This window comes from Labrus mixtus, chromosome 19 (assembly GCF_963584025.1).
Source record: "Labrus mixtus chromosome 19, fLabMix1.1, whole genome shotgun sequence".
Taxonomy (NCBI): domain Eukaryota; kingdom Metazoa; phylum Chordata; class Actinopteri; order Labriformes; family Labridae; genus Labrus; species Labrus mixtus.
In genome coordinates, this window is record NC_083630.1 from 16,564,508 (window position 1) to 16,591,125 (window position 26,618).

Here is a 26,618-nt window from a genome sequence, read left to right on the forward strand (position 1 = left end):
CATGTGTGTCTGTGACTTCAAGTGTGTTCTTTATTTTTTACCTCGCTCTGTATGTCGGACATCTTGGCAGCGAGCTGTGTCTCAGCCGTCTGCGGCAGCTGAGCGTAAAGACTGGACGACATCAAGTTCTTCCCGCTCTGCTTGTACTTGTTCTGGAGGAAACAGCAGCAGGTGGAACAAAACATGTAGGATTCAGTTCAACAAAGTGTAATGCCTGCAAAGCAATCCCTCCAAGTGAATGAGCCTGATGAAAACACTTGTAAGTTCTTGTTTTTTGTCCCTGACAGACTCAGATTATTATTCTGAATGTCTGACAGAAAGGATCTCTGGAGATGTGCAAACGGCTTTACGGCACTCGCTACTGTTTGATACAATAGCTGAGGTGAAGAGGACAAGGACGTGATGGGTGAAGCTCAGGAGAGAAAAAGAGAGTTAGTGACCTAGAAGCAGAGTGTAATCCCTGCAGATCTTACTCAGAACAGATTGTGTGTTTCACAACAGTGCAGTTGCATTACGAGACCTGTGGGGGGCGCCAAAGCGCACCAAACCGAATTCCCACATAATGTTGCTTTAAATTCTCTGTGTTGAAACTGAAACATCAACTCATCATCATCATCATCTTGTTTTTTTGTCAATGGAGTCTGGTAGCTTTAAAGAGAGCGATATGTCCAGCTATTTCTTTTTGAAATAATCCTCCTCCTCCTCTAGAACAAAAAGGCCGATCTCTGTGGAGCCTTTCTGTAATGAAGTCAGACACTCTGAGCCTGTCAGGGACAAACACAAGAATGTTGAATGGACACACTTTGATCGAGAGAGCCGAGAACGCATCATTCTGCAGACTGAATAATACTTTCATGACTTCAAACTCTTGATTCCCCCCCCCCCCCCCTCCCCTTTGCAGCTGAATATTTGAGCTACATTACATAAATGCATCTGTTGTGGGAAAACTTTGTTAATGCTTTCCCGGCTACAAACAGCATCCTTAATATCCACTGCATTTAGAAAAGACTCTTCAAAGTGTAAAAACATTATTCATTCATGTCTTTGAGGAGAAACTCAGCAGCTTCTCTCTGCCTGAAATATGTAACACAGTCAGTGTGCAGAGTGTGAGTGAGAGAAGTAACCATTCTGCGTCTTAAATCTGTTTCTACATGAAATAACGCAAGTGTTCAGTTCCCCCCCCCCCCGCAGGACAAACATGTTCTGTGAATATGTAAATGCGAGTCATAGATGTGTGTACCTGGCTCTGCAGCTCTGTGACCTCTTTAACGTGCTGCGTCTCCAGAGTCTCAGGCAGCTGGTGGTAAAGAGAGCTGCTCGCTTCTTTCTTTCCTGCTTCCTTATACTTCACCTGCAGGACATTACAGGTCACACATTAAATCAAAATATGTGTCTGTTTTCCAGCTTCTGCTTCAATAAAAATATCAGAGTCATTGACGATGTTTTTATTACTCTTTTTTGTTATGGGTGGCTTTTGTTCACGATTGTTTTATCGTCATTAAAAGCTTTTAGAATTGAATGCACCACTGGGGCGCTGATGGCCTAGCGGTTAGATGGTGCCCCATATACAGACTGTAAAGTGTTATTGAAGTGTTGAAAACTTTGACAAGTCATCATTTGGCAAACAAAGTCTGCACAATATGGAATGATAGCAAAGTATGTAACATTAAGTCAAAGCTGACAACGTGTCACTGAACACATTCTGGGGCTGATTTTGTTTTGTTAAAGTTTAATTATTAAAATTAAAGAAGTGTCGTTTTTAAAAATAAATCAAAGTTTCTCTGTGTTAACAAATACAATTAAATGATTTTTATAACCACTGGTATTGGTGGGCTATCAGGATCAGATCTGCATCAGGAAGAAAAAATAATAGAAACTGGAAAAATCCTGAAAGACAATTATTTATTTTTAAGACTTAAATTGTCGCTCTTCTGCCTGCAGATGTAAAAACCAAAGAGCTGAGAGGAAATCAGAGAACAGATCAACACAGAGAATGAGAGATGAGGAATAAGTTGTAGAGAGGAGGAGGAGGAGGAGGAGGAGGAGGAGGAGGAGGTGGAGGAGGTGGAGAGGAATCCAGCAGCTCTGAATGTGTTTCTGATAAGACGACCAGAATAGACAACAGTGGTCAACTTATCTGCCATGTGTGAACAGATCAAAGTGTCCCAGATGGAAAACATGACCCCTAAACGTATCTTTTACCACATGGACACATTTCCTGAACACTTATTGTCAGAAAACCAGAACCAACATTTCATCGTCTGTCTCTAGATGCTTCTGTGATCATGTCTGTGGCTCTCAGATTTCTAACAGACAACCTAAATCATCTCGTGAATCTAAAGTCTGACCAGTGAGTCTCCAGAACGTAGATCAATAAAAAAGTGAGTGTTGATGCAAACCTGCAGTCCCTCACAGGAGCTGTAATGTTGTGTTAACTTTATGTAAGGGCCAGAGACTCATTTAAACCCGACATTTTTTAATAAGTTGGCTGTTATAGTTAAATTTACTCCATGTTGTTTGAAGGACACAAATCTGTTCAGAAGATATCTTAATGAGCTCAGCACAGAAGCATGTTATATATTAAAGCAGCACGTTTATTAGGATCCAAAAACAACAGATTAAAAACTTTTAAAACAAACAATGATCTATAACAATCTAAATAGACAAGAATTAACTTTGGGTAGCCTTAGTCTGATATAATTCAATAACTAGGCCTGGGTCCAAGGGGAGGGATGGTGCTCCAGGCCACAAGCTGGTCTCGGGCAGGGGCAAGGAATCTAACCTCTCACACAAGGTCTTTGCACAATAATGGTTTTATTTGCAGATTGCATAAAGCAATATTTGGCATTTTCTCTTTATTAAGCCGGGACACGCACACTGATAAACAAGAACTCTTCTCCAAAGGACAAAAAAGTCCTGAAGGCAGCTGGTAAATGTCACACAACATTAAGCTGTAGAAATCGAATGTTGAAGACGCTGCTCAACAAATGCTCAGAAAACTACAACAACAGTCACGATTTGATCTCATAAAAAAATCAAGATAACCAATAAACTGGGGAATAAAATTATTTCCTGTGATTGGATCAACATTTTTACCTCCAAAAATCTTCAAGAGGGGGCGTATAAGACTCGTCGGGTAATTTCCTGTGAGTGAAAAGAGTAAAAAGAGTTCCCTCACCTCGCTGTGTGTCTCGGCCATCTCTTTAACAAACTGAGTCTGCAGAGTTTCAGGCAGCAGAGAGTATAAAGTGTTGGGCAGATCCTCTTTGTCCTTCTTGTATTTTGCCTTAAAACAAAACAAAATGATGTTGAAAAGATTTTCACCTCCTTAATTTGCTCTTTTTTCATCACTGAGTTATGGTGTGAAATCACTGTTAGTGGATACGAGCTGCCTCTGTTGTGCACGTCTTTAGATTCTGTTAAAACCATGAAGAGCTAGTTCAGGCAGACAACTCCAGCTGCACAGATTTTACACTGGCATACATCATTCTCACAATCTCAAATCACAAACTCCCAACTGAGCAGTCTATTTAAGCTGCGAGATTTCTCTCTCCCTCTGCTCTGTCACTGCCTTGCCGTCTTGTACGAGCGCTGCACTTAAATCCCCCCCACCACCCCAGCATCCACCTGCAGGCTCCGACTGGAGGTTTAAAATATTATGTCATCACTCCTCAATTCCTGCATTTAAAATAAATCTACAAGGAGTGATGAGGTCGGAGCCTAGACGCCAAATACAAACTACTTTCAGCTGCAGTAAATATTTCAAATAGGCGAACGTGAGTCGTCTGACTGAAATACAGTCATTGTCATTGTTTGTGTTCTGTTAACGCTCTCTCTCTCTCGCTCTCTCTCTTATCATTTTGTCCTTAGTGTCACTATTTCCTTTTCAATTTCACCAATGATGAAAGAAGAACAAAAAGAAATGTCAATGAAAACAAGACGATAAAAACTCTGTAAGATCCTGATTGAGCAAACATCCACAGACCATACCTATGAGGCGTTCAGGGTCCTCACCTCGCTCTGTATTTCTGACATCTGCTTGGCGAATAGCGTCTCCGCGGTCTCAGGGAGGAGCGAGTACAAGTTGGTACTGATCCCCTTCTTCCCGTCTTCTTTATATTTCACCTGACACAGAGTGCACAGAAGTCGCTTTACCAAACGTACAAAACAAACACATCGAGGTGATACGTGTTTACTCTGCATGCGTTTCTCACCTCGCTGTAAATGTCTCGCCGCTCTTTGGCCAGCTGTGTCTCTGTGGTTTCAGGAAGCTGGTGATACAGAGAGCCGCTCGCCTCCTTACAAACGTCCTGTTTATATTTCACCTTCAGAAGGATTCAAGAATAAAGGAATAACCAGCTACATCAAGCTCTTCGAATGGTTCAAATTTCATCTTATTTTAGAAGACAACTTAGCATACAGGAAAAATGTTCAGTTATTTCTGGAAAACCAGTCAACAGATCAGAGTTTTTACTTCTTTAGGAGGTTGGTGGTTTGCCACAGCTAAACTGAGCGGGACAGTTATCCTGCCCTGGAGCAGGCTTGCTCTGATGGCTCAGTTACCATAGTTACTGAACTGAGACCCATATAAGCCTTGGTAATGGAACTCTCGTTGAAATAAGCAAGAGTTATCGAAGACTCTAATAAAAAACTCTAAAAAGTTCTAAATAAACGATGTATTTTTTCAAACTGCCCTTGTGTTTAATTTTGTTATATCATTATAATTTTATTTTATAGAAGAACTCACTGGACACAACCACCCTTTCATGTTAATTGTTGACGACTGAAGGATCCTATTCCCAGATCTAGTTAGAGCAGCATCGATCTACACAAGACTCCCTCCATCACTTCTATCACAGCTGACTACAGGCCTGAACCTGAACACATCATACTGCACATGTACTCACCTGGCTCTGCAGCTGTGAAACTTCTTTAGCATGCAGAGTGTCCAGAGTCTCGGGCAGCTTCGAGTAAAGGCAGCTGGACGCCTCCCTTTTCCCCGCTTCTTTATATTTAGTCTGGAAATAAGACAAAATGAGTAATTATTTTCCATTAGAAGTCAACACTTCTATGCTGGTAGCATAGTGGTTAGTGCGCACGGCACATGTACAGAGGCTGTGGTCGTGGGCGGTGGTCCTCCTAACGGGCGTCTCGGGTTCAAATCCGACCTGTGGCATCTCATTCCCCACTCTCTCTCTCTCCCCGATTTCTGACTCAATCAACTTCCCTACCTCTAAATAAAGGCATAAAAAGCCCCAAAACAAAACTTCAAAGAAGAAAAAGTCAACACTGTCACTGAAACTTCAAATCATCAACCAAAGTCAACTGACCCATAAAAAGAGAAGCAATCTAACCTCTTGTACTATTTTCTTCTAAGAGTGCTCAAATTTGTTTTTTGGCAGAATCTCTTGTCATGAAATCATATTTTCTTTCATGCAAACTTAAAGGTCAAATACTATCCTCCTTATCAACAAGTTTAAATAAGTCTAGGAGCTCGTCAAAACATGTCTGTGAAGCGTCTTGTTAAAAATCCACTCTGATCCTGTATTTTATCATGACTATAAACTCCTCTATTTCTGAACAGAACAGGCTGTTTCTGTGTCTGCAGCTTTAAATGCAAATGACTTTGCTCTGACCACGCCCCTCTGGAAGGGCTTCGGTGGCTCCAGCTCTTGCCAGCTTTTGACAGTAACTCCTATGAGGTTAAATGACAGTTTTTTTTCCAGTGTAGTCTGGTCACTTTATTAATATTTAATATTCATTAAGCCTCCAGAATATTTCACATCAGGGCTCAGGTTCAAATATTACAACCTCCTTTAAATGAATAAATATGTCGCCGTACCTCACTTTGTATTTCAGAAACAGCTTTGGCAAACTGGATGTCGTTGGTTTCTTGGAGCTGAGAGTAAACACTGACGGTCTGGCTCTTCTTCCCGCTCTCCTTATACTTGTTCTAAAGACAAAAAGATCAAATCAGACAAATAAGCTTGTGTGTGATCTTTAAGGACTGTGGTGATGTGTCTGCAGTGGGTAACTGTCTTCTTTCAAATGTGAATGTGCGACACGTTGTGGTTAAAGGCTCCGGGTTCGCTTCTGTTGCAGAGATATCCACAAAAATGGAGCGCAAGTCAAGAGAACTTTCCTGTCTAGTTTTGTTTTCAATATTTTTCCACTTTTTCTTTGAGAAAACTGCAAATTGGGGACATTTCTCAGCTTTATACTGATGGTGGTGATGTAAGACTCTTTGAGGTCTTTGAGCTTTTTCTCTCTGATAACAAACAGGCTCGCTGGACTTTGGGTTAAAGCAGAACAGAGAATCCATCTATCAGACTTTTATCCTCAGAGAGTTTTTTACTTAAGAGCCTCTTCTAAAAGAAGAACACAGAGAACAGACAGCATACACAGGCTGAAAACTTTGGTTACTGGTTACTGCTTACGTTTCATTTTACAGCTTCATTTAAACTTCACATACCGGTAAACTGAATGGAGCCTCTGTTTGGACTAAACTCTAGTGCTGCTTAAAATATCCTTAATTTTCCTGAAATACAGTAACCTAATAATAAAGGGAATGATCTTTGATTGAATTTCAGTTTATAATTTGAGAGAGAAACTTTCTGAGTATCTTTACACGGTCAAATCAGTGCAATCGAAGAACAGGATTTATTACTGTGTTATTGTGAGAAAATCACAACAAATTCAGTTTATTTTTCAGGCATTTACTGCTGAAGTTCTCCAGAGTACAAATAAAGATTGAACCCAGAGATGACAGTCTTTATTTTACAGACATATCTGGAGGGGTGATTTTTATTTCACTTTTGATCTGAACACATTGAAGCTTCTGAAGTTGCTAATTGGACTCTCTGGCTCTTAACCATGAACAACAAAATGTTTGAGACACAAATATCAGCTGCGTTTTTGTTAGTGGTACAAGTTGTGTTTTTTCTGATGATTTTCCTTCAAATAGAGTTTTATCTACTGCGTGTGTGTGTGTGTGTGTGTGTGTGTGTGTGTGTGTTCTGTACCTCACTCTGTAACTCGGTCATCTCCCGGGCAAACTGAGTCTCTGATGTTTCAGGGAGCTGAGAGTACAGAGACGACGTCATCTCCTTTCTTCCATCATCTTTGTACTTTTTCTGTTCAAACACAAGAAATGAGAACGAATGCAGAAAATAAATTACCTGATTGATTAAATCGTTTTAACTTTTCATATGGATGTTTTTCACAAGCACCTTACGTTTTAAAGGGCCAGTTTCAACAAATTTCATAAATTACTTTTTCTTCCACTTTTAGTCTAATTCAAGGCATGTCGCAACCAATGTGTGTGTGGTGTCAATGTGATTATTTTAATTCCAGATCCTGCTGCCTCCGACGGACTACACACAACAGCCAATGAGAGCGAGCAGACCGGGAAGCGTCACCAAGCAGATGCTGTATACTTTTACAGCTCACAAACATGTCAACAAACATGAACAAAACTGTGCCATGAGCCAAGTGGAATATTGACAAAGACGACTAGCTTGTGGAATTATGGCAACAACAACAACATGAGTTTTCTACAGACAGCAGGTGTATGATCTTGTGGTCTGGCTGAATCGTCGAGTGAATGAGGTCAGGTGATTATAAAGTTAATAATCGGTTGAAACTGTCCTTATTTCTGTGGTTTCCCATGTTTTGAAAATCCTTGTGTGCAGCCAGCCTAAGCAAGAAAATGAATGGAAATTGTGTGAACTCTTTAAAGTCATCAAAATGTGAGATAAAGTTTTGTTAGCTTGTTTTTGAAGGCAGTGAGAACATTTTGAATTTGAGAAAACAGACGGAAAGAGAAAGATAAAGACTCACTTCACTCTGGAGTTCAGTTGCTTCTTTGGCGTGTTTGGTCTCCAGAGTTTCAGGAAGTGTGGCGTAAAGAGACGACGCCGTCTGCTGCTTCCCTGCCTGCTTGTACTTCACCTGATACACACACACACACACACACACACACATATAAACACAATAAATGACCACTCCCACTACAAACACACCTCTGTTCACACTAAAGTATAAAACATCACAGTTCTTTTTGAAACAGATATTTAAACAACTTCAAAAGTAACAGCTGTTTTCTCTGACTTCCTTTATCAGCCCTTCATCCTATTGGTCATTGATATAGAAACCATTTATGACATCATCAGATCTATCAGCTAATAACCAATAGAGCATCATATTCCAGTCCCACTTAAACACGGACCATATAAGTGCCATAAAGAGACTTCACTTTTAAAGGAATAGAAATGAAATGATGTGTTCTAGCATCAGCTAACACCAAACTTCCCTTTGAAAAATTCTTTATGGAGCTGGCAGAAAAATTCTCTTCTCTAGATATACGTCGGAAATCAAAATGTGTCTGTTTGCGTTAAAAAATGCAGCTCAGACCAAACATTTCAGGAGTTATTCTGGAGTGTTGTGCATGTGTGAAAGCAGCATTCGAGAAAGAATAAAGAGGCCCAGACTTCTTATCTCTGCGCTGTCTGTCTCTGCACTTAAACATCCGACACACTGAGAGATAACTTCACCAACATGTACAGAAATAAACTCTGACTGCTGGTTTTAAAGAGTCTCCAGCTCTTTGCTTTCTATGTTCAGTTTCCGTTTTAATAACATTTGACATGTACCTTTAACTAATTCACCAACTGTATTAAATCTGAATGTGTCAACTTGAAACACGTCATATTTAATGCAACCAACACACGACACATGCATGCTAGCATTAAAAAACAGATCCTATAAAATTAGATTAAGTGTGTATTAAACTCTCATTTACAATAAAAGATAAATGACAAAACCACAGCAACACTCAGAAAACCCTGTAAAATCAATACATGTACACGAGTGCCACAACTTTAAGCTTAAACTGAGTTTTTTATTCCCTAATAACTAGGGCTGTCGAATGATTCACATTTTTTAATGGCGATGAATCACTTCCTTTTTTAATTAACTTTTCATTTTGTACTGTCTTAGGCTGAGAGTAGTTTACTTGCTATATTAATAGTAAGGACTTCTCAGAAAAAGAAAAAGGAACTCGAGGAGCGGATCACAAACAGTTGAACACAGCTAAAAGGAACGTTAAGAGTGAATGACATCAAATGTTTGATGTCATAAGGTGGATATAACTTTTGACTCGTCAGCTGAGCTGTCTTGAGTTTTTGTGAAATGAGACGTTCAAAGATGCAGCAGTGATGTTCTTTTCCATCACTGTGACTCCAGGGAGACACTGCAATACCTATCCACGGTGCCTAGCTATATAATATGTTCTTAAGAGCACCACAGAGGATACAGATATTCTAAAAACTGATCTTTCATAATGACTGAGTGTGACTTCACTAGTCCTCTAATGATTTTTAGATTGGATTTTATTTTGAATTTTCCCTTTATTTAGTCAGGACATGCACACTGACAAACAGGATCTCTGCTTCAAAAAGGTTCTTGTCAAGAGAGCAGCAGGTCAAAGTCACATTAAAGTCGATATTACTCTGAATAAATCGTCATAGAAGAAGCTGCTTGTGTTCCACAAATACTCTGAAGACAACAACAACGATCTTCTGTCTCATTTTGATCTCATTAAAAACTGAGATAAATAAAGAAACTTTGCGAGTGACATTTTTTCCTCTGTTTCGTTTTAAGCTTTAAGATCCCAAAATCTGGGTGGTGTACAAGACGGGGTCGGGTAATTTCCTGCGAGTAAAAAGAGTAAAAATAGTTCTCTCACCTCGCTGTGCATCTCGGCCATCTCTTTAACAAACTGAGTCTGCAGAGTTTCAGGCAGCAGAGAGAATAACGTGTTGGGCAGATCCTCTTTGTCCTTCTTGTACTTTGCCTATTAAGGAGGAGGGGAATCATCACATTCATGCAAACAGAGTCATTTTCATATAGGAAGAAAGAAGAAGTGTGAGATAAGAGGAGAGGAGTACGGAGCGTGACTGCACCTCGCTCTGGATCTCCGACATCTGTTTGGCAAAGTGTGTGTCTGCTGTCTCAGGGAGGAGGTGGTAGAGAGACGAGGACGCTTCCTTCTTACAGCCCTCCTTATACTTCAACTGCATCACAGAACAAAGACTCGGATCAGGACAAAGGTCTGCACCCGTCCCTAAAACTGTCTGTCTATCACTCCATAGTGATATTTATGTCCTCTGATACACATAACTGTTTATCAAATGGGAGGTTTGAACTTCAATGGACTGCTTCTAATTTGAGCTCATCTGACTCTTTGACTAAATCACTGACATCAGAAACATGGCACCAGAAAAAAAGACAATTTATTTTTTTCCTGCAGGAAACAAGGCAGACAGTAACACTCCTCAAATAAAGACTATTGATACTAAACTAATACCATGCTATCGTCATGTAATATAAAAATAGTTCTTTATATAGAGATGAAGTCCAAAAAATATAATCAATGACATGCTAACAAAAATCACAGAAATCAGCTCACTTTGTTACTTTTCAATGAAATGTATTTTATGAAGTGAGTCTGGTGGCCCTGAAGAGAGAGGAGTAACAGCTCTTCCTGGTTAAAAAGATCTTAACAAAAATGTCCATCTGTCCAATGATCATCCCTGTTATCAAGTGTATCCCACTTTTAAAGACACATAGGAGTTAACAATGGTCTTCAGTACATAGAACAGACAGCTGCTGAGGTGAACTGAGTGTCACCTGACTCTGGAGCTCCGTCACTTCCTTGGCCAACTCAGTCTGAAGTGTCTGAGGAAGACTGGAGAACAGAGTGGACGACATCTCCTTCTGCACGTCCTCTTTGTACTTCACCTGCAGGGACAACAGTGACTCGTGTTTCTACGTCTGACTGATGAAAAGTTTGATCATTTACAAAAGTACCGATTGTCATTAACTTGACTCACAATCTGCAAAAAGTACAAAAGTGCGGCGGCATCTTCATGGCTAAATTTAAAATGGCTGCTGAGTACATTGGAAAGTGAATTGTTTGACATTAATAAGTTATCACTGAATTTCAGCAAAGCAAAGATTATAATCTTCGGTAAACGACAAATAAAACATTTTCTTATCATGATTTAGTTGAACTTCAAACCACAAAATAACTGACTTTGTCTCATATTCAGAGGTTGTTTGAAATCAGAAAGAGTCAGTATGAACTGACGGGAGAAAGGTTTGAAAACAACCACCGCCAACTCCTGGGTTGTGTCTGAAACGACACATTCATCCTCTTCTCCCTACTCACTCTATAGGGAGTTCTCTGTAGTGGACTATGTAGTGTACTCATTCGACACAATTAAAAAAAACATTCATACACCACTCGCTCACTTCTGTATAACACATACATATTAGATATAAAATGTAAACAGCATCATATCGATAGCAGTGTGTGATCAGTACCTGGCTCTGTAGCTGTGAGGCCTGCTTGGCGTGTTGAGTGTCCAGAGTTTCAGCCATCACAGAGTACAAGGAGCTGCCGGCATCCTGCCTCCCAGACTTCTTATACTTTATCTGAAAAAGAAAAAAATGTTTAAGATGTTTTTTCTTCACTTGAGTCAGTTTGAGTCACAACGTTTTTCAAGACGAAAACACAAATGTTTGCTTTTGATTTCAAGCATATAATTATACAGTGGGCTTTATTGAACGTCTGAAAGACTCAGATTCTTCATCCGTCTTAGTTCTTGTGTCTAAAAATATGACCCAGGGGATCTCTTATGACAGTGATTCCCAAAGTGGGGAGCAGGATCCTCTTTGTAATGTTGTCAAACACGTTTTTTTCCTCTTTCCTATAAAGCACCATCAATAAACACAGGTCACTGACAGATCATTAATAGATGTATGAAGCTTAATTCAATTTTTGGCTACAGGCAACAAAGCCACTAAAGAACAGTGTCACCTGGTTGAACTTGTCATTACTCGCTTTTCAATTTGAGCGGTCTTATTTATGTGTTGGATATCTTTGTGCATCACCTCGCTCTGCAGCTCAGAGACAGATTTAGCAAACTGAGTGTCGATGGTTTCTGGCAGCTGAGAGTAGAAGCTCTGAGAGAGGCTCCTCATCCCGCCCTCCTTGTACTTGTTCTACAATCAAAGACAGAACACACATTTTTACTCGTTTTAAGCAGCTTAAACATGTTTTGAACAAGGCTTCGATATTACAGTGTCATCTTTTATCACATTTTACAGTTGTTGTTTCTTGCTCTTACTTGGCTCTGCATGTCGGTGAGCTCTCGAGCAAACTGTGTCTCCAGAGTGTCGGGCAGCTGGTGGTAAACTGGACACGACAAATCCTTCTTAACAGCTTCTTTATACAAAATCTAACAAGACACAGAGAGGACGACATACAAACACTCGCTGAGGAAAAGGAACAAAACGATGCAGTAAAACCTGGGAAACTGCAAAAACATGCAGAAATAAATGTTAAGCAGGGCAGGTTTTGACTTTGGGTTTAGAGAGTGGTTTCCATGTTGTGATGCTCAAACTGCAGAGTCGACTTATTTTATACAAAAAAAGGGAAATTTTGCCTTTTCATGTCTTTGAAGAGTCGTTGCTCCACAGATAAGATGTGGTGGTACTGTTGATAAGCAGCGCCTGTTAAAGTTTCATGATGCGCGTGGTTACCTGACTCTGCAGCTGTGAAGCCTCTTTAGCATGTTGCGTCTCCAGAGTTTCAGGTAGATGTTGATACAGAGACGTTGACGCCTGTTTCTTACCCGCCTCTTTGTATTTAGCCTGGGAGACATCAAAAGTTGAGGAGAAAGTATGGAGGTTTGGGATGGGAAAGACTGTACACCGGGTATTCATTCACCTCACTCTGCATGTCTGTGAGCTCTTTGGCGTGCTGGATGTCGAGGGTGTCGGGGAGCAGAGAGTACAGGTTCATGCTCATCTCTTTCTTCCCTTCTTCTTTGTACTTGACCTTGTGATGAGAAAAAAAAAGCTCAAATAAGAGAAGAAACCCGCTATGTGAGACACATTTAAGACAGGGAATAATGTGAGGGACTGTGAGTTCTATCATTTTTAATTTATAGTCTCATTCATCCCTTTTGGCACGATCACTCATGTTTCCCCTGTCAATCTCAAGCTGTCATTTTCTGGGACTGTCATTTGATAATAATTGATTACTTCATCAGCCACAAGTACACATCGACTCGACTATTACGGCACGACTGTCGACTTAAAGAAGTCTGAAGTCGTGCACACCCCTAGTGTGTGACAGTCTTACCTCACTGTGCATCTCCGTCTGCTCTCTGACAAACTGAGTGTCGATGGTTTCAGGCATCAGGTGGAACAGACTGCAGGCGTCGTTCTTCAAACTCTGCTTGTACTTCAACTGGAGCAGACGAGGTGTGAACACAGAATCTTAATCACCATTCATGATTCACATGAATCCAAATATAATAATGAATGAACATGAGGAGTTCAGAGAACAAGATAGAGCACAAACAACATATTTATATGTGATCATGAATATGTGCGTACCTGACTCTGCAGCTGTGAAGCCTCTTTGGCGTGTTGTGTTTCCAGAGTCTCAGGTAGAGTCGAGTACAAAGAGCTCATCACTCCTTTCTTCCCCGCTTCTTTGTACTTCATCTAAAACAGAAACTCAAAACCTTAACAGCTTGAAACTTCTTTTTTAATCAGCTTGCTTCAGATGAAGCATTGGGATCAATAAACTGGGCTATACATCTGTCATTAATCCTGAAGGATCAGGACTCTCTAAAATAAGTTTGGGATTTTTGTCGTATCACTAGAGTCTCCCAAGCAACGTTTTCCAGCTCCTCCTGGAGCATTTCGAGATTTCCCAGGCCAGATGGGATATATAATCCAGCGAGCTCTGGCAATAGGCCTGCAAACCGCACTAGTGCCTGCTGGAGGTCGCAGACTAAGGCTAACCAAAACATAATACTTTGCAGGGAGAAACATGCTGTGGAAAAATTGTCAGTTAAAAGAGCAGGACTTCTTTCTCCTCCTCACCTCGCTCTGCAGCTCAGAGACAGATTTAGCAAACTGAGTCTCGGATGTTTCCGGCAGCTGAGAGTAGAAGCTCTGAGAGAGACTTCTCTTTCCGTCCTCTTTGTACTTGTTCTGGAAAAGATTCAATTGAAAGGATTAGACTGATATATAAAATGACATAACTTGATTTTTTTTCTTACAGTTCCGATGCAGGGTTGAAGAAACTGTGACAACAAACTGAACTGAATACTGAGCAGCTATGAGACACCATGACAGATTAATTATCCTTCCATCTAAATGAACTGATAAAATCTGCTATCACATAATGCCCTGGCCCCAGATCAGATATTGTTAATGACTGTCCTCTGATGCACATTGTGAACAGACTTAAAAAAAAACATTTTGATGCTAATGTGGCCTCTGATGAGTGTGTGAGGTATTGAAGCATCAGAGAGCATTGGACAAAGTGGTACTGATTATTTATAACTAATCAAACCGCTTTCTTCCTGCAGCTCTCTCTGAGCTCTGCTTATTTTAAGGATGCATCAGCTGAAGGAGCCTCCTTCATTACTTTATTTAATGTCACTTCAAGATGTTATTCATAATGCCTACATTAGGATGAACATACTGTGAGGACAATTGGAAACACAACGAGGGACTCAAGTCTTTCAGTAGATGAATTTATAATAAAGGCAGCTTAAAGCATCAAGCTTCATCTGAGTCGTCCTCTTCACATCATTCATGTTGAGAGATATCGACAGATTCTGCAGGAACATTGTGTTTACATTTAAAGTGGAATTTAGGCCTCCAGAAACCAATCACAAGCACGTCCCTGCTCCTTCCTCCTACAGCGCCCCCATCAGCACCTCCTCAACAAATTATGTTTCTTCACATTTTATATTGTTGTTGTTTTTTATATTTAAATATTTATCATCTCCTTGACCGTGGTAGTACTTTCAGTCCTTCAACATTTTTTTTCCCATTATGAGTGTATACGTGATTGATTTACGGCCAACACTTTCTGTAAAGATCTCAGAGACATTTAAACACCAGACTCTGATCAGTACATCCTCTGAGTCCAGGTTTACATGTCTCACACTTGAAGGTATTCCCTCAGGATCTACGTACATTTCGCAATCACAAGACTGAGAAAGACACATGGATGGAGAGACATGTTTATTGTCTGTGTAGAGGACATACAATCATCATGTAGCTGTGCTTTAAGTTACCTCACTCTGCATGTCAGTCATCTCTCTGGCAAAGCTGGTCTCTGACGTGTCGGACAGAGTGGAGTACAGAGAGGTGGACATCTCCTTCTTCCCGCTTTCTTTGTATTTGATCTGAGAAATAACGGCGTAAAATAAAAACAGAGAAGAATGGATGAGGAAGGGCAGGACATTTGTTAACTGATTTTTGGAACATTTTCTCGATTTCGATCTCTGGGGAAATGGTTTACATTATAACCAGGTCATATCATTTTTTCAGAAACAGCATGTTTACCTCACTGAGCAGCTCCGCAGCTTCTTTAGCGTGCTGCGTCTCCATGGTGAGAGGCATCAGAGAGTACAGACTTTTATTCCCCTCCTTCTTACCCGCCTCCTTGTACTTATTCTGCAGATTAAAATGGACAAAGACAAGTTGGGGCCTCTGTCGACTCTCAGACACCTTTACAGCCTGCTTTCCTGCGGCTAATTTATTCCTAATTACAGGGTAAATAAGTCTTACTCTGGAAGGAGGTACAACAGATGTCACTGGTCATAAACTTAGAACAAATCCAAGCTCAGTGAAAAAGAGGAATATTTAAAAGTACATTTTGTTTTTCTCTACAAAGGGATACCTTTTTTTCCTGACTGATTTGTCCCTGGTCTAAATCATTGATAACGTTTAAAATCCGCCTCATACCTCGCTCTGCAGGTCAGACAGCTGTTTGGCCAGCTGTGTCTCGGTGGTCTCTGGGAGCTGATGGTACAAACTGCTCTGACTCTTCAGCTTCAGGCCTTCTTTATACTTCACCTGCAGGAGAACAGAAGGAGAATCCCCTGTGTTCATGCACTTTCCAAATGATGCAAAAGTATATTCTTTCAGGTTAATGGCTGCAGGAGATCATAATGTTTTACATTTATTTTGTTGATTCAGAAAAAAAGAGCAGAATTCTTTCTCTCAAATGTTGCAATAAGACTCTCAAAAAACAAAAAAGCTTGAACAGAAGCGGAAATCCAACAAGACAGTTATGAAATCCAACAGTAAATGTTTTAGTTTAATAAGTTTAATATTGATTGATTGCTTCTCCATAGAACATGCACGTCTATTTTAGCCCTACTACACTCCATATTTAACTGGTATGGCATCAGCTCACACTAGAAGAGCTTCTGGATAGGCCCTGCCTCCTGGAGGACATTGTTGGCAGAGAAATGTCTCAGTCGGAAATATTCTCTCAAACAGATTCACTCAAACTTGGATGGAAAGCAGTAAAATATGAAAGAGACTAAATATATTTTAGTGATGAGGAATGTTCCCCGCAGCGCAATCTACTGTTTTGTTATAGAGCAAATGAAACTGCTAATTAAATGAAATATCCAGACATTTGAAAAGTAGTTCTTGTATTTTTAAACTTGTGCCCTACTTATACTATATACAGTATATAGGCCCTACTGTGTGTGTATATATACATATATATATATATATATATATATATACATATATATAGTATTGGTGTTGTGTCTGACATTGTTACAGACAAGATCCCAACACAGATCTACCTTTGTTTTTATGCTGAGGATTAATATTCTTTTTTTAAATCCAGAAACATGCATTAGTTTGTTCTCTTTAATGTAATCAGAATCCATTGACAAAAACAAGTCTTTTATACCACATATATTTAACATATACCACAGGAGGTGCTGGTCTGCCACTGATTTGTTTGATTGTTATTGGTTCACACACAAATATTTAGTAGGAATAAAAGAAACAACGTCACACAATGACAGAAAATAATTTTAATATAAATTCCGTAGTAGACCAGCAACTCCTGTTCCACAAGGCTAAGCCACCACCTTTATCAATGGCGTCTGGTTAAACATCTTTTCTGTTTAATGTAATGGGATCCTTTCTCTAATGTAGTCAGACACTGAGAATAACAATCAGAGCCTATCAGTGAGAAAAAAATAGAACTTTAGGGAATATTACTTTATCAGGCGCTTTTCAAAGGATGACGTGGCGGCCTTTATAACTTGTTTCTTGGCCGTTGGTTGAAGGAATCATCTGGAGCTTTTACAAACATTTTGTACCTAAAAGTCATTCAGACCTCGAAATATGTAGAAATAGGGCCTAGGTTTAGAAATATATGAATTACCCTTTAAAAAAACCTGAGACTACTAGAAAATAATATATAACGTGTAATTCCCTAGCAGCTGGTGGACGAAAGATTCATAGAGATCTATGTGAAGCCAAAACGCAAACAAAGAGTACCTCACTCTGCAGGTTGGACACCTCTTTAGCGCGTTGGGTTTCGATGGTTTCAGGCAGCAGAGAGTACAGGTTGATGCTCATCTCCTTCTTACCGTCCTCTTTATACTTCACCTTTAAAGACATTAAGCAAAATGCTGATCTCTTTAAAAACCCAGGGTTGCTATGACAGTTTCAGACGTTTCCGTGCTCTGTCATTACCTCACTGAGGAGCTCTGAGACTTCTTTAGCGTGGGCCGTCTCTAACGTCTCAGGCAGCGCGTGGAACAGACTGGAGGAGCCACCTTTCTTCAGAGCCGCCTTGTACTTCAGCTAAACACAACCCGGAGCAAAGACATTTATCCTCTCTCATTAAAATGCAGGGATGAATCTTTGGTTGTAACTGTTGGTAGGTGTGTGTCATGTAAAGACGTGTTTCACCTCGCTCTGCAGCTCTGAAGCCTCTTTGGCGTGCAGCGTCTCCAGAGTCTCAGGCAGAGTGGAGTACAGAGAGCTGGACACGTCTGTCTTTCCTTTTTTGTACTTCATCTAACATTCAGTGAAAAGATACTTGTTACACTGACATCTGTCTCAGATATGTCAACAACAGAAACAGCCAACTTGAATCAAATCAAATCCAAAACTTAAAAATGTAAGTTTCATGTCTGCAGCTGCTGTAAATTCACACGGATCTTTGGTGACCAGCGGGCATCACAAAACTGTAGAAAATGTATATTAATATAAATAAAAATATAGAGCCCTTTGGAAAATCCATGACAAATCCATGTAACAAAGTTATTAAAAAAGCATCAAGATGAAACTTAAAATGTGCCAGGGTTTAAAGGAAAGCAGATGTACTTACAGGGTAAAAAAAATAGAGAAAGAAAAACAAATAAAACAAATAAAATTCAATTTAAATACATTAATAAAAGCCCTCTAATAAATGTTAGTTTTATTAAACTTGCCAGAATAACTGCAGTTCCTAAAGATTCATAGAGATTCACTTGAAGCTGGCTCCAAAAATGAGTCAATCCCAATAGAGCCCCATGTTAAAATATCAAACTTTACATCAGAAGTAAACATGTTTACAGCCTGGTACAAAAAAAGTTTTGGTCTCTGTAGCTCATTTCCCTTTTTGTTATTATATTAAGGCTTAAAGTGATGGCCCCCAGCACGGGGACCAGACTAATCACTGAATTATCCCTGCAGAGAAGTTGGCTCATGCTTTAGCTTTGAACTTCGACTGGACAGCTTTAATATCTTAGCATTGCTAGTTCTTTCCAGCTCCACCTACTTGTGATCAATTCTGGCACTAAAAAAAAGGCTAATAGTTAGTCTGATGCTAATCTCAAGACTTCAAAGAAGTAATCAAAAAATCAATGGGTGAAGTGATGGTGGCTATGACCACCCCTTTGTACATTTTGAACAGTCTATGCTTTAATCCAAGCACTGGTTTCTATCTAGTAGAGAACATGGGACCTGTAAGAAGAGTTTTTAAGCAGATGTGTGTTTTCCTCACCTCGCTCTGCAGTTCAGACACCGTTTTAGCAAACTGAGTCTCAGTGGTCTCTGGAAGCTGAGAATAGACGCTCTGTGAAAGGCTCTTTAGGCCGCTCTCCTTGTACTTAGTCTATAAAAACAGAACATTCAACACATTAGAGATAATTCTTTGGACAGGTTTTTGAAAATCCTGATGTCTCAGGTTGCACACAAGTTCCAAATGATTTAGTCTCTGCTCTGCTGCTGCAGGAAGAGCAAGCTGCAAGAGTTGGAAGATGTTCTCTAAATCAAATTTTGTCACAAATATTAAAACATTTGGTGATTAAAAAAATGGAATGTCTGTTTTTCAATAAATAAAATGTATCTCTATTTATATTTATGGAAAAGCTTTCTTTGTAGCTTTAAAATGAAATGATCTCCTTTGTGTTTTGTCATTGTTTCCTTTTGTGTGTTTGATGACCACCTCATTGTGTCTTTACAATTTGAATATTAGTCAGGCCTCATTAATTCTGAACTGTCTCAGAACAACATGGTGGAAATGCAGATTAAAAAGGAGGAACACAGATAACCTCTTTGATCCTTTTTGATGATAATGACGCCTGTGAAGACCAATTCATGACAGAAAAGATCAAAAAGATTGAGCTGAAGACACTGCAGCTTTCTGCAGATGCTCCTGCAGCTTTTGTCTTACAAATAGCTTCCTCATGTTGGCACTCAAGAATAAATGTGAAGACTAGTTTTAATGTTCATCCACAGATTTGTATAACCTCATTTTCTATCTAGATTTTCATCGATTTTCAGACTTTTGACACAATCCTTTTTCGATTTGGTCATATTCTCTGTGGCTCAGGGCATAGAGTGGGTCACCCACATTTGGAAAGATTTGTGTTTGATTCCTAACTGCTCTAGTCGGTATCTTAAAATGTTCTTGGGCAAGAAATTGAAACATGAATTTCCACCAGGCTTTGCCACTAGTAAGTGATGCTTGCTTGAATGAATATTAGGTTATAACCTATTGATTCTGCTATCACTATCAGAAGGGGGGGTTCTTACGTTTGTATCACTTTTCATCACACCTTAGTCGTTATCTTAAATCTGCATTCCCAATGACCTCTAACAGACATTACGCCTCCAGAATACAAGCCTCTATGTAAAATCTACAAAAGTAGTATGGGAAGTAGAGCGTTCAGTTATCCATCTCCTCTCCTTTGGAATCATCTATCACTCAGGGTCCAGGAGGCAGACACCCTCTCCGCTTGTAAGAGAAGGCTAAGGGCGCGGTCACACCGGTCATCTGTACCGTGCTGTACCCAAGCACGATTTCCCCCCATTCCCACGCTGGCCGGCCCGGCCCGCGGTCACACTACACAGGACTATCCGTGCCTAAGCGCGATTACCTCTTGTACATAACGTCTTAATACAACACATGCACGCTTTATGTTATTATGAAGCGTGCTCAGTTTACAAACAGGCGGACCCGAGAGAGAGAGAGAGAGAGAGAAAAAGAGACTCGCAGTCGAGTCCGCGCCTGCACATCAGAGAAAAACACAGAGCATGACAGCTACTTTACTGACTTTACAGCTTGTTTTAAGCCATTCAATCAGACACAGCAATAAATAAATAAAAAAATAAAATAGATGTGCGGCCGAGTCCGCACGGACGCCCGCACATCAGAGAACAACACAGAGCATGACAGCTACTTTGTGTCTTATATTGTTTCATGTTAGTCAGATACAGACATAAAACTCTGGATTTCTCCATAATGAAGGCTGTCAGCGTTGTGTACCCGCGTGCTTGTGCTCGTGCATGAAGTGTACCGTGCCGAAGCACACCTCTCCGAAGTGTGCCAAAGCCAAGGAAGTGTACCGTGCCTGAGCACGATACGGAGCGGTCATACTGGTCAAACGAACTGGACTTCAGCGTTGAAGCGTGCTTGGGCACGGTACGGATGGCCAGTGTGACCGTGCCCTAAAAACCTTCCTTTTTGACAAAGCTTATATATAGGTCCGGCTCAGGTCTTAGACCAGACCCTGTCCATGCTGCTGTAGGCTTAGACGGCCGTGGGGATGTTATACACAGAACTTCTATCATGTTATATTGACCCCGTTGATCATTGTTGCAGGCATGTGAGAGCAATGAACCTGCTTAAGTCCAACTCAAAGTATCATCAGTCAAACGTTTATCTAAATTAAACTGATTATTGCTTATTTTCGTCATTATTCTATTTCTGTTAATATACTTGTATAGCAGAGGAAAACTTAGACACAAATGGGAGGACACTAGTGAAATCGCACATTACATCTTATTTTCATGAATGCTGGTACCTCGCTCAGCATGTCCGTCATCTCTCTGACAAAGCTGGTTTCTGAAGTGTCCGGCAGAGTGGAGTAAAGAGAGCTGGACATCTCTTTCTTCCCACTTTCCTTGTACTTAATCTGGGAAATGAGAAACACTTCATTTTTATCGAGGCACTTTGATGTGACATGCATGTCCACAGTTTAAAATGTACAAAAAGTGAAAAGAGGTGAAGAGGCTCTTTACCTCACTGAGCAGCTCTCCGGCCTCTTTAGCATGTTGTGTCTCCAGAGTTTCAGGCAGAAGAGAGTACAGGCAGGTGTTCACTTCTTTCTTTCCAGCTTCTTTATACTTTGTCTGCACACATAACAAAACACAGCCTTTAAAGACACATAAAGGAAATTTAAAGCATGTGTGTAGATTTGGTAGAAACATGTAAATCAATTTTCTGAAAACCAAACCAAAAAGAAAAAACAGGAAAAAGAGAAAGAGATCTTGCCATCCTAGGGAATGACTATCAATTTCTCTGAGTCGTAGTTTCTGTTCCAATTATACATTCTCTGTTCATAGGGAATTCCTTTGTGAAATAGAGGGATGGATTGAATTAACATTTTCATTCAATAAGATAACACGCCAATATTACACTGAGAATTGGCCGAGGGATGTTAAATACAAAGGAATATTTCAGCCTGTCTAGTTGGATTAGTTGTCATTTTTATTTCCATGAAACGATGAATTAAAGGGCCCAATTTGTACACATTCACAACTATTGGTCCAAAAAGTTGCAGTTTCTGCAGTAGATTGCCTCATCCAGCAGCCATGAGAGGTCATAATGAATGTATCTGTGTCTCACAAAGCGAAAGCAGACGATCAAAGAACATCCACTAAAAGTTGCTGTTTTTGTCACTGACAGGCTCAGATTGTTCTTCTGAGTTTCTGACAACGTCGCAGAAAGAATCCTCAGAGATAGACCTTTGTGTTAAAGAGGACAATGATTTTGTAAACCAGAAACAGTTGTTACATCAGCCTCTTCAAAGTTACCAGACTCCATTGACAAACGCTGTAATTTTAGCTTTGCAGTTGGAGGTTTTGCTCTACCTCAATTTAGTAACATTTTTTATTTCATAACTTAAAAAAACAAAAAAAATAAAACTTCTGTTTGAAACCAGAATGTGACAAACACAAAAACACAAAATAAAATTAAATAACTAACAGATGCAGCAGTAGACCAGTAACTCCTGTGTTTGGTAATGTAAAATTACTGTTTTTGTCAAAGGAGTCTGGTGGCATATGAGAGAATGATGTAATAGCTGTTCTGCCTAAAAAAAAGATAACTTTTTTCTTTACAAGAACGGTAGGTCAATCACTACAGGGGTTATTTCTGTGAGAAATAACTATCTTAGGCTGTTATATTACTCATACCTGAATCATATCTGTGTGCTACAAGTTCATCCTTTGAATCAAAAAATAATTTCATGCAGTATCAACACATTAATAAAGTTAATTAGGTTGAATGCCTCATTTAACAAGTAACTTCAAAAATCTGCCTCTGCCTCAGAAATCAGTTATTTTGGGTTTTAGTAGAGTGATTTTCCATGAAAGTGTTGGAAGAGTGGGAGGAGATGCTTCAGAGAGTTGAAGTAGTTCAAACTGCTTCCAGAGAGGAGCTCTACAGAATACAGATTTTTTTAAATCTCATAATAGAGCTGCATATTTAGCTCAACCCTCTTCATGTAGGGTTTTTACTGCTTTACTAAATGTCTAGTTTTTACCTCCTGCAGTGTCCCTGCTGCTATGACTGAGAAAAACTGGATTTGATCTTTCGTGTGAAATATAAAGAAGACATTTTTAACACCTCTTTAACACGTACTCATTTCTGCTGCAGTGCTCTGTCTCTTCTACACGCCACTATGATGGCCAAATAGAAGCCTTGACTGTTTTCATTTCATTTTATTGTTTTACCATCTTTAATCCATCAAGCACAGAGTATCAAGAGATCAATTTAAAAAAAAAAAAATAATAATAATAATAATAATGGTGAAATGGTGGCAGTCTGTGATGTCTTGTACCTCGCTCTGCAGGTCAGACAGCTGTTTGGCCAGCTGTGTCTCAGTGGTTTCTGGGAGCTGATGGTACAAACTGCTCTGAATCCTCTGCTTCAGGCCTTCTCTATACTTCACCTGCAGGAGACGGGGGTGAAGCAACGCACCGGAAATGAATGCTTATGTTGCTTTATCCTTCTAACAACACACAAACTCACAAAAAAAAAGCTTCAGACAGTTTTTAAAAACTCAAAATTTCAGACCCAAGAAAAGAATCCAAGAGAAGATCTACATCGGCTATTTGAATTATCAAAAGAAAATCTTTGAAAACTGTCTGGAGGATCATGGTAATCAGAGATGATTACAACATTCATTTATATGAATGTATAAAACTTCCCAAAGTGAAAAACAGTACCTCACTCTGCAGGTTCGACACCTCTTTAGCATGCTGGGTATTGATAGTTTCAGGCAGCAGAGAGTACAGGTTGATGCTCATCTCCTTCTTGCCGTCCTCTTTATACTTCACCTACAACAATACAATGATGATACAAGGGCATCTTGATACAAAGCTGGGTAAAATAAAACATACATTTCATTATCAATTGGACTAATAAGCACAATTTATGATCTCAGATTGATATTTCGCTGCTGTGAATTTAGAAAACAGAAAAACCCTTTAACCAGCAAAGTCCCAAACAAATACACATGAAAACCCAGCAACTCCTTTATTCTGTGAGGGTAAAACTAATGTTTTTGTTAAATAAGTCTGGCTTCTTTCAGGAGAGTGATGTAACATTACTGTCTCTGTGTGATGTCGGTGTACCTCACTGAGCAGCTCAGACACTTCCTTTGCATGAGCCGTCTCTAAAGTCTCCGGCAGAAGAGAGTACAAACACGAGTTCACGCCCTTCTTGCCCGATTCCTTGTACCGCATCTAAAAATAAAACCATTTAAGCATGAATGTAGGCTTTTTAAAACATGCACACAGCATAAGAGAGAACAGATTTACTAAGTGTCACCTGGCTCTGCAGCTCAGCAACACCTTTAGCGAACTGAATCTCGGCCGTCTCGGGGAGCTGAGAGTAGAAGCTTTGGGAGAGGCTCTTCCTGCCGCCTTCCTTGTATTTACTCTGAAAGTACAAAAATAATCTGTCAGTAATGAGCCTCTGGTGTTTGCAGAAGATGTTGACACTGTGATTTATTTCACAAAAAGGTTTGGCTCTTCAGGAAAACAACAAACATAGAACAACTAAGTCACCATTGGACAAGGCTGATTAAGATTTTTGTCTGCAATCTGTCGATCAATTCAAACATGAATCATGTGCTAATTTACAACTTTTTTGTTTCATCTCAGACTTTAATGCTGCGACGAACTGAATACCATCAGCTTCATTATGTTTATATAGAGAACAATAGCAACAAGACATCCCTAAGAGCTCTGAACATGTCACTATTTTCTATTTTTTTCTGTGCTAAAACCAATTTATCTATAAATGAAAGGTGTGCATATTGCAGATATTTATTATTGCCTGTACCTGGCCATATCAAATAAACTTCCAAAGTAAAAAGTAGTACAGAGCTTTACATCCGGACAAAATCTTGACTTTCACAGTGGTTACATAGACAAAAAAAACAGTGGATTCAGTGCACTTTACCTCACTCTGCATCTCAGTCATCTCTCTGGCAAACTGGATCTCTGTGGTGTCAGGCAGCTGAGAGTAGAGAGAGGACGGAGCTCCTTTAACGAGCAGCTTAGGGCGATAGTTCACCTGCAAATAAGAACATGAAAGTAAGTGACAGAGAGAGAGCGAGCGAGAGACAGAGAGAGTGACAGAGAGAGAAGAATAAGTGGTTGTGCTTTAATGATAACTCTGGTGTTGTCAGACCTGGGAACTTCAGATTGGTTTTGTCTGTCAACGCTTCACAAAGGTTTATTTCAAGACTTATTGGTTGGAGAGTTCAATGCTTATTTCAAACAAGAAGCAGATGTTACAATACTCTCTTCAAAGCCACCAGGCTCCATTGACAAAAACAGTAATTCCACACAGACACATACAGAGTTGCTGGTATACTGCTTCCATGTTGAATTAGTTTGCCAAGTCATAGTGAGACTTTGGTGTTTGAAATGATATGTTTTATCCAACACAATATTAATATGACACACAACAACACATACAAACTGAGCCATAGAGGTAGTGGTAGAGCAGAAACCCCCGTGGTCTGCAAGGCACAATCACTGTTTTTAAAAGTGGAGTCTGATTGCTTTGAAGTGAGTAAAACAATTCTGGTTTCAATCAGCCTCCGGGTCTTAAAAAGATTTCCCTCAGACACTTCAGCAGCAAAAACAAAAACTTTTAAGTTCAATTCAATTCAATTTAAAAAACGTTATTTGTCCCCAGGGGGCAATTCAATTCAGTAGCTTTGTGCACTGCCCCTTTCATAAAATCTACAGAAACATTTCCAAAAGGTGTTGTACTGATCACTATGCATTAAAAACATATACCACTAATCCAAAAACCCTTCAAAGAGGCCCAGGTTTAAAATAAATTTAAAAAGTCTGCTTCTTGTTCTGATTTCCACCAAGGATTATCTGTTTGTTTTTTTTCCTCTGTGTTTGCATGTTTGGTTACCTCACTCTGCATCTGGGACACCTCCATAGCATGTTGGATTTCTGGAGTTTCGGGGAGTTGGGAATACAGGGAGATGGAGGCCTTTCTCTTCCCTTCTTCTTTATACTTTTTCTAAAAGGAATAAAACACATAATAAATAACATCTGATTGAATCGGATAAAATCTAAATCAACCACCTCATTTCCTTGAGTTTGCAGACGTTTTAAGCAGACTTTTCCCAAAGATGGATAAACTCTTTCTAAAATACACGAGAAATATTGAATATATCACTTTACCTGTCAGTGGCTTTTGAGTTACCTTGAGTTCTCCTAAAAGCTTCAAATCTGATTTATGCTTTATTTGAATTTTGTGTTTAATGTATTTGCAGTGGGATGCCCTTGCAGCCTAATCAAGAATGCAGCTGCTGCATAAAATAAACCCTGCTGAAGTTGATGCCCGGACTGGATATAAGTGATGAAATATGTTGAAACACAGCTGCTGTTTATGTCAGAATGAAAGTCGTGTTCGAGTACCTCGCTCTGGAACTCGTGGACAGCCTTTGCCAACTGCATCTCAGAGGTTTCAGGAAGCTGAGAGTACAAACTGCTGCTCATCTCCTTCTTTCCTTCCTCCTTGTACTTGTTCTGAGGAGCAGAGAGGGTTTTACTGTGATGAGGAGTAAGAACCTAAATCTAAGCACTCTAATTTCATTTTTGAGACATCAATCATCTTCTCATCCTTTGATTTATCCGTCCCTTAAACCGCTAACCCATCTACTCACTTAACT

The 26,618-nt window shown here is 39.7% G+C and overlaps 2 protein-coding genes across 2 annotated transcripts in view; one reads left to right on the forward strand and one right to left on the reverse strand.

Moving 5' to 3' along the window:
* rmc1 (regulator of MON1-CCZ1) overlaps nt 1-26,618 on the forward strand; it is a 440,600-nt gene that overhangs the window by 260,587 nt on the left and 153,395 nt on the right. The gene's annotated exons all lie outside the window — the stretch shown is intronic.
* The window catches only part of LOC132994123 (nebulin-like), a 55,351-nt gene that overhangs the window by 21,309 nt on the left and 7,424 nt on the right, over nt 1-26,618 (reverse strand). The window contains exons 6-41 of the mRNA XM_061064287.1: nt 26,365-26,475; nt 25,853-25,963; nt 24,878-24,991; nt 24,242-24,352; nt 24,046-24,156; nt 23,638-23,748; nt 23,250-23,360; nt 21,427-21,537; nt 21,210-21,320; nt 18,905-19,015; nt 17,827-17,934; nt 17,608-17,718; nt 17,410-17,520; nt 15,844-15,954; nt 15,442-15,552; nt 15,171-15,281; nt 13,963-14,073; nt 13,468-13,578; nt 13,211-13,318; nt 12,794-12,904; nt 12,607-12,717; nt 12,192-12,302; nt 11,956-12,066; nt 11,386-11,496; nt 10,690-10,800; nt 9,963-10,073; nt 9,746-9,853; nt 7,840-7,950; nt 7,023-7,133; nt 5,843-5,953; nt 4,908-5,018; nt 4,215-4,325; nt 4,015-4,125; nt 3,179-3,286; nt 1,241-1,351; nt 42-152 (exon numbers count right to left, since the gene is read on the reverse strand). Coding sequence (XP_060920270.1) covers nt 42-152; nt 1,241-1,351; nt 3,179-3,286; nt 4,015-4,125; nt 4,215-4,325; nt 4,908-5,018; nt 5,843-5,953; nt 7,023-7,133; nt 7,840-7,950; nt 9,746-9,853; nt 9,963-10,073; nt 10,690-10,800; nt 11,386-11,496; nt 11,956-12,066; nt 12,192-12,302; nt 12,607-12,717; nt 12,794-12,904; nt 13,211-13,318; nt 13,468-13,578; nt 13,963-14,073; nt 15,171-15,281; nt 15,442-15,552; nt 15,844-15,954; nt 17,410-17,520; nt 17,608-17,718; nt 17,827-17,934; nt 18,905-19,015; nt 21,210-21,320; nt 21,427-21,537; nt 23,250-23,360; nt 23,638-23,748; nt 24,046-24,156; nt 24,242-24,352; nt 24,878-24,991; nt 25,853-25,963; nt 26,365-26,475 — 3,987 coding nt within the window. The remainder of the gene's footprint in view (nt 1-41; nt 153-1,240; nt 1,352-3,178; nt 3,287-4,014; nt 4,126-4,214; nt 4,326-4,907; nt 5,019-5,842; nt 5,954-7,022; nt 7,134-7,839; nt 7,951-9,745; nt 9,854-9,962; nt 10,074-10,689; nt 10,801-11,385; nt 11,497-11,955; nt 12,067-12,191; nt 12,303-12,606; nt 12,718-12,793; nt 12,905-13,210; nt 13,319-13,467; nt 13,579-13,962; nt 14,074-15,170; nt 15,282-15,441; nt 15,553-15,843; nt 15,955-17,409; nt 17,521-17,607; nt 17,719-17,826; nt 17,935-18,904; nt 19,016-21,209; nt 21,321-21,426; nt 21,538-23,249; nt 23,361-23,637; nt 23,749-24,045; nt 24,157-24,241; nt 24,353-24,877; nt 24,992-25,852; nt 25,964-26,364; nt 26,476-26,618) is intronic.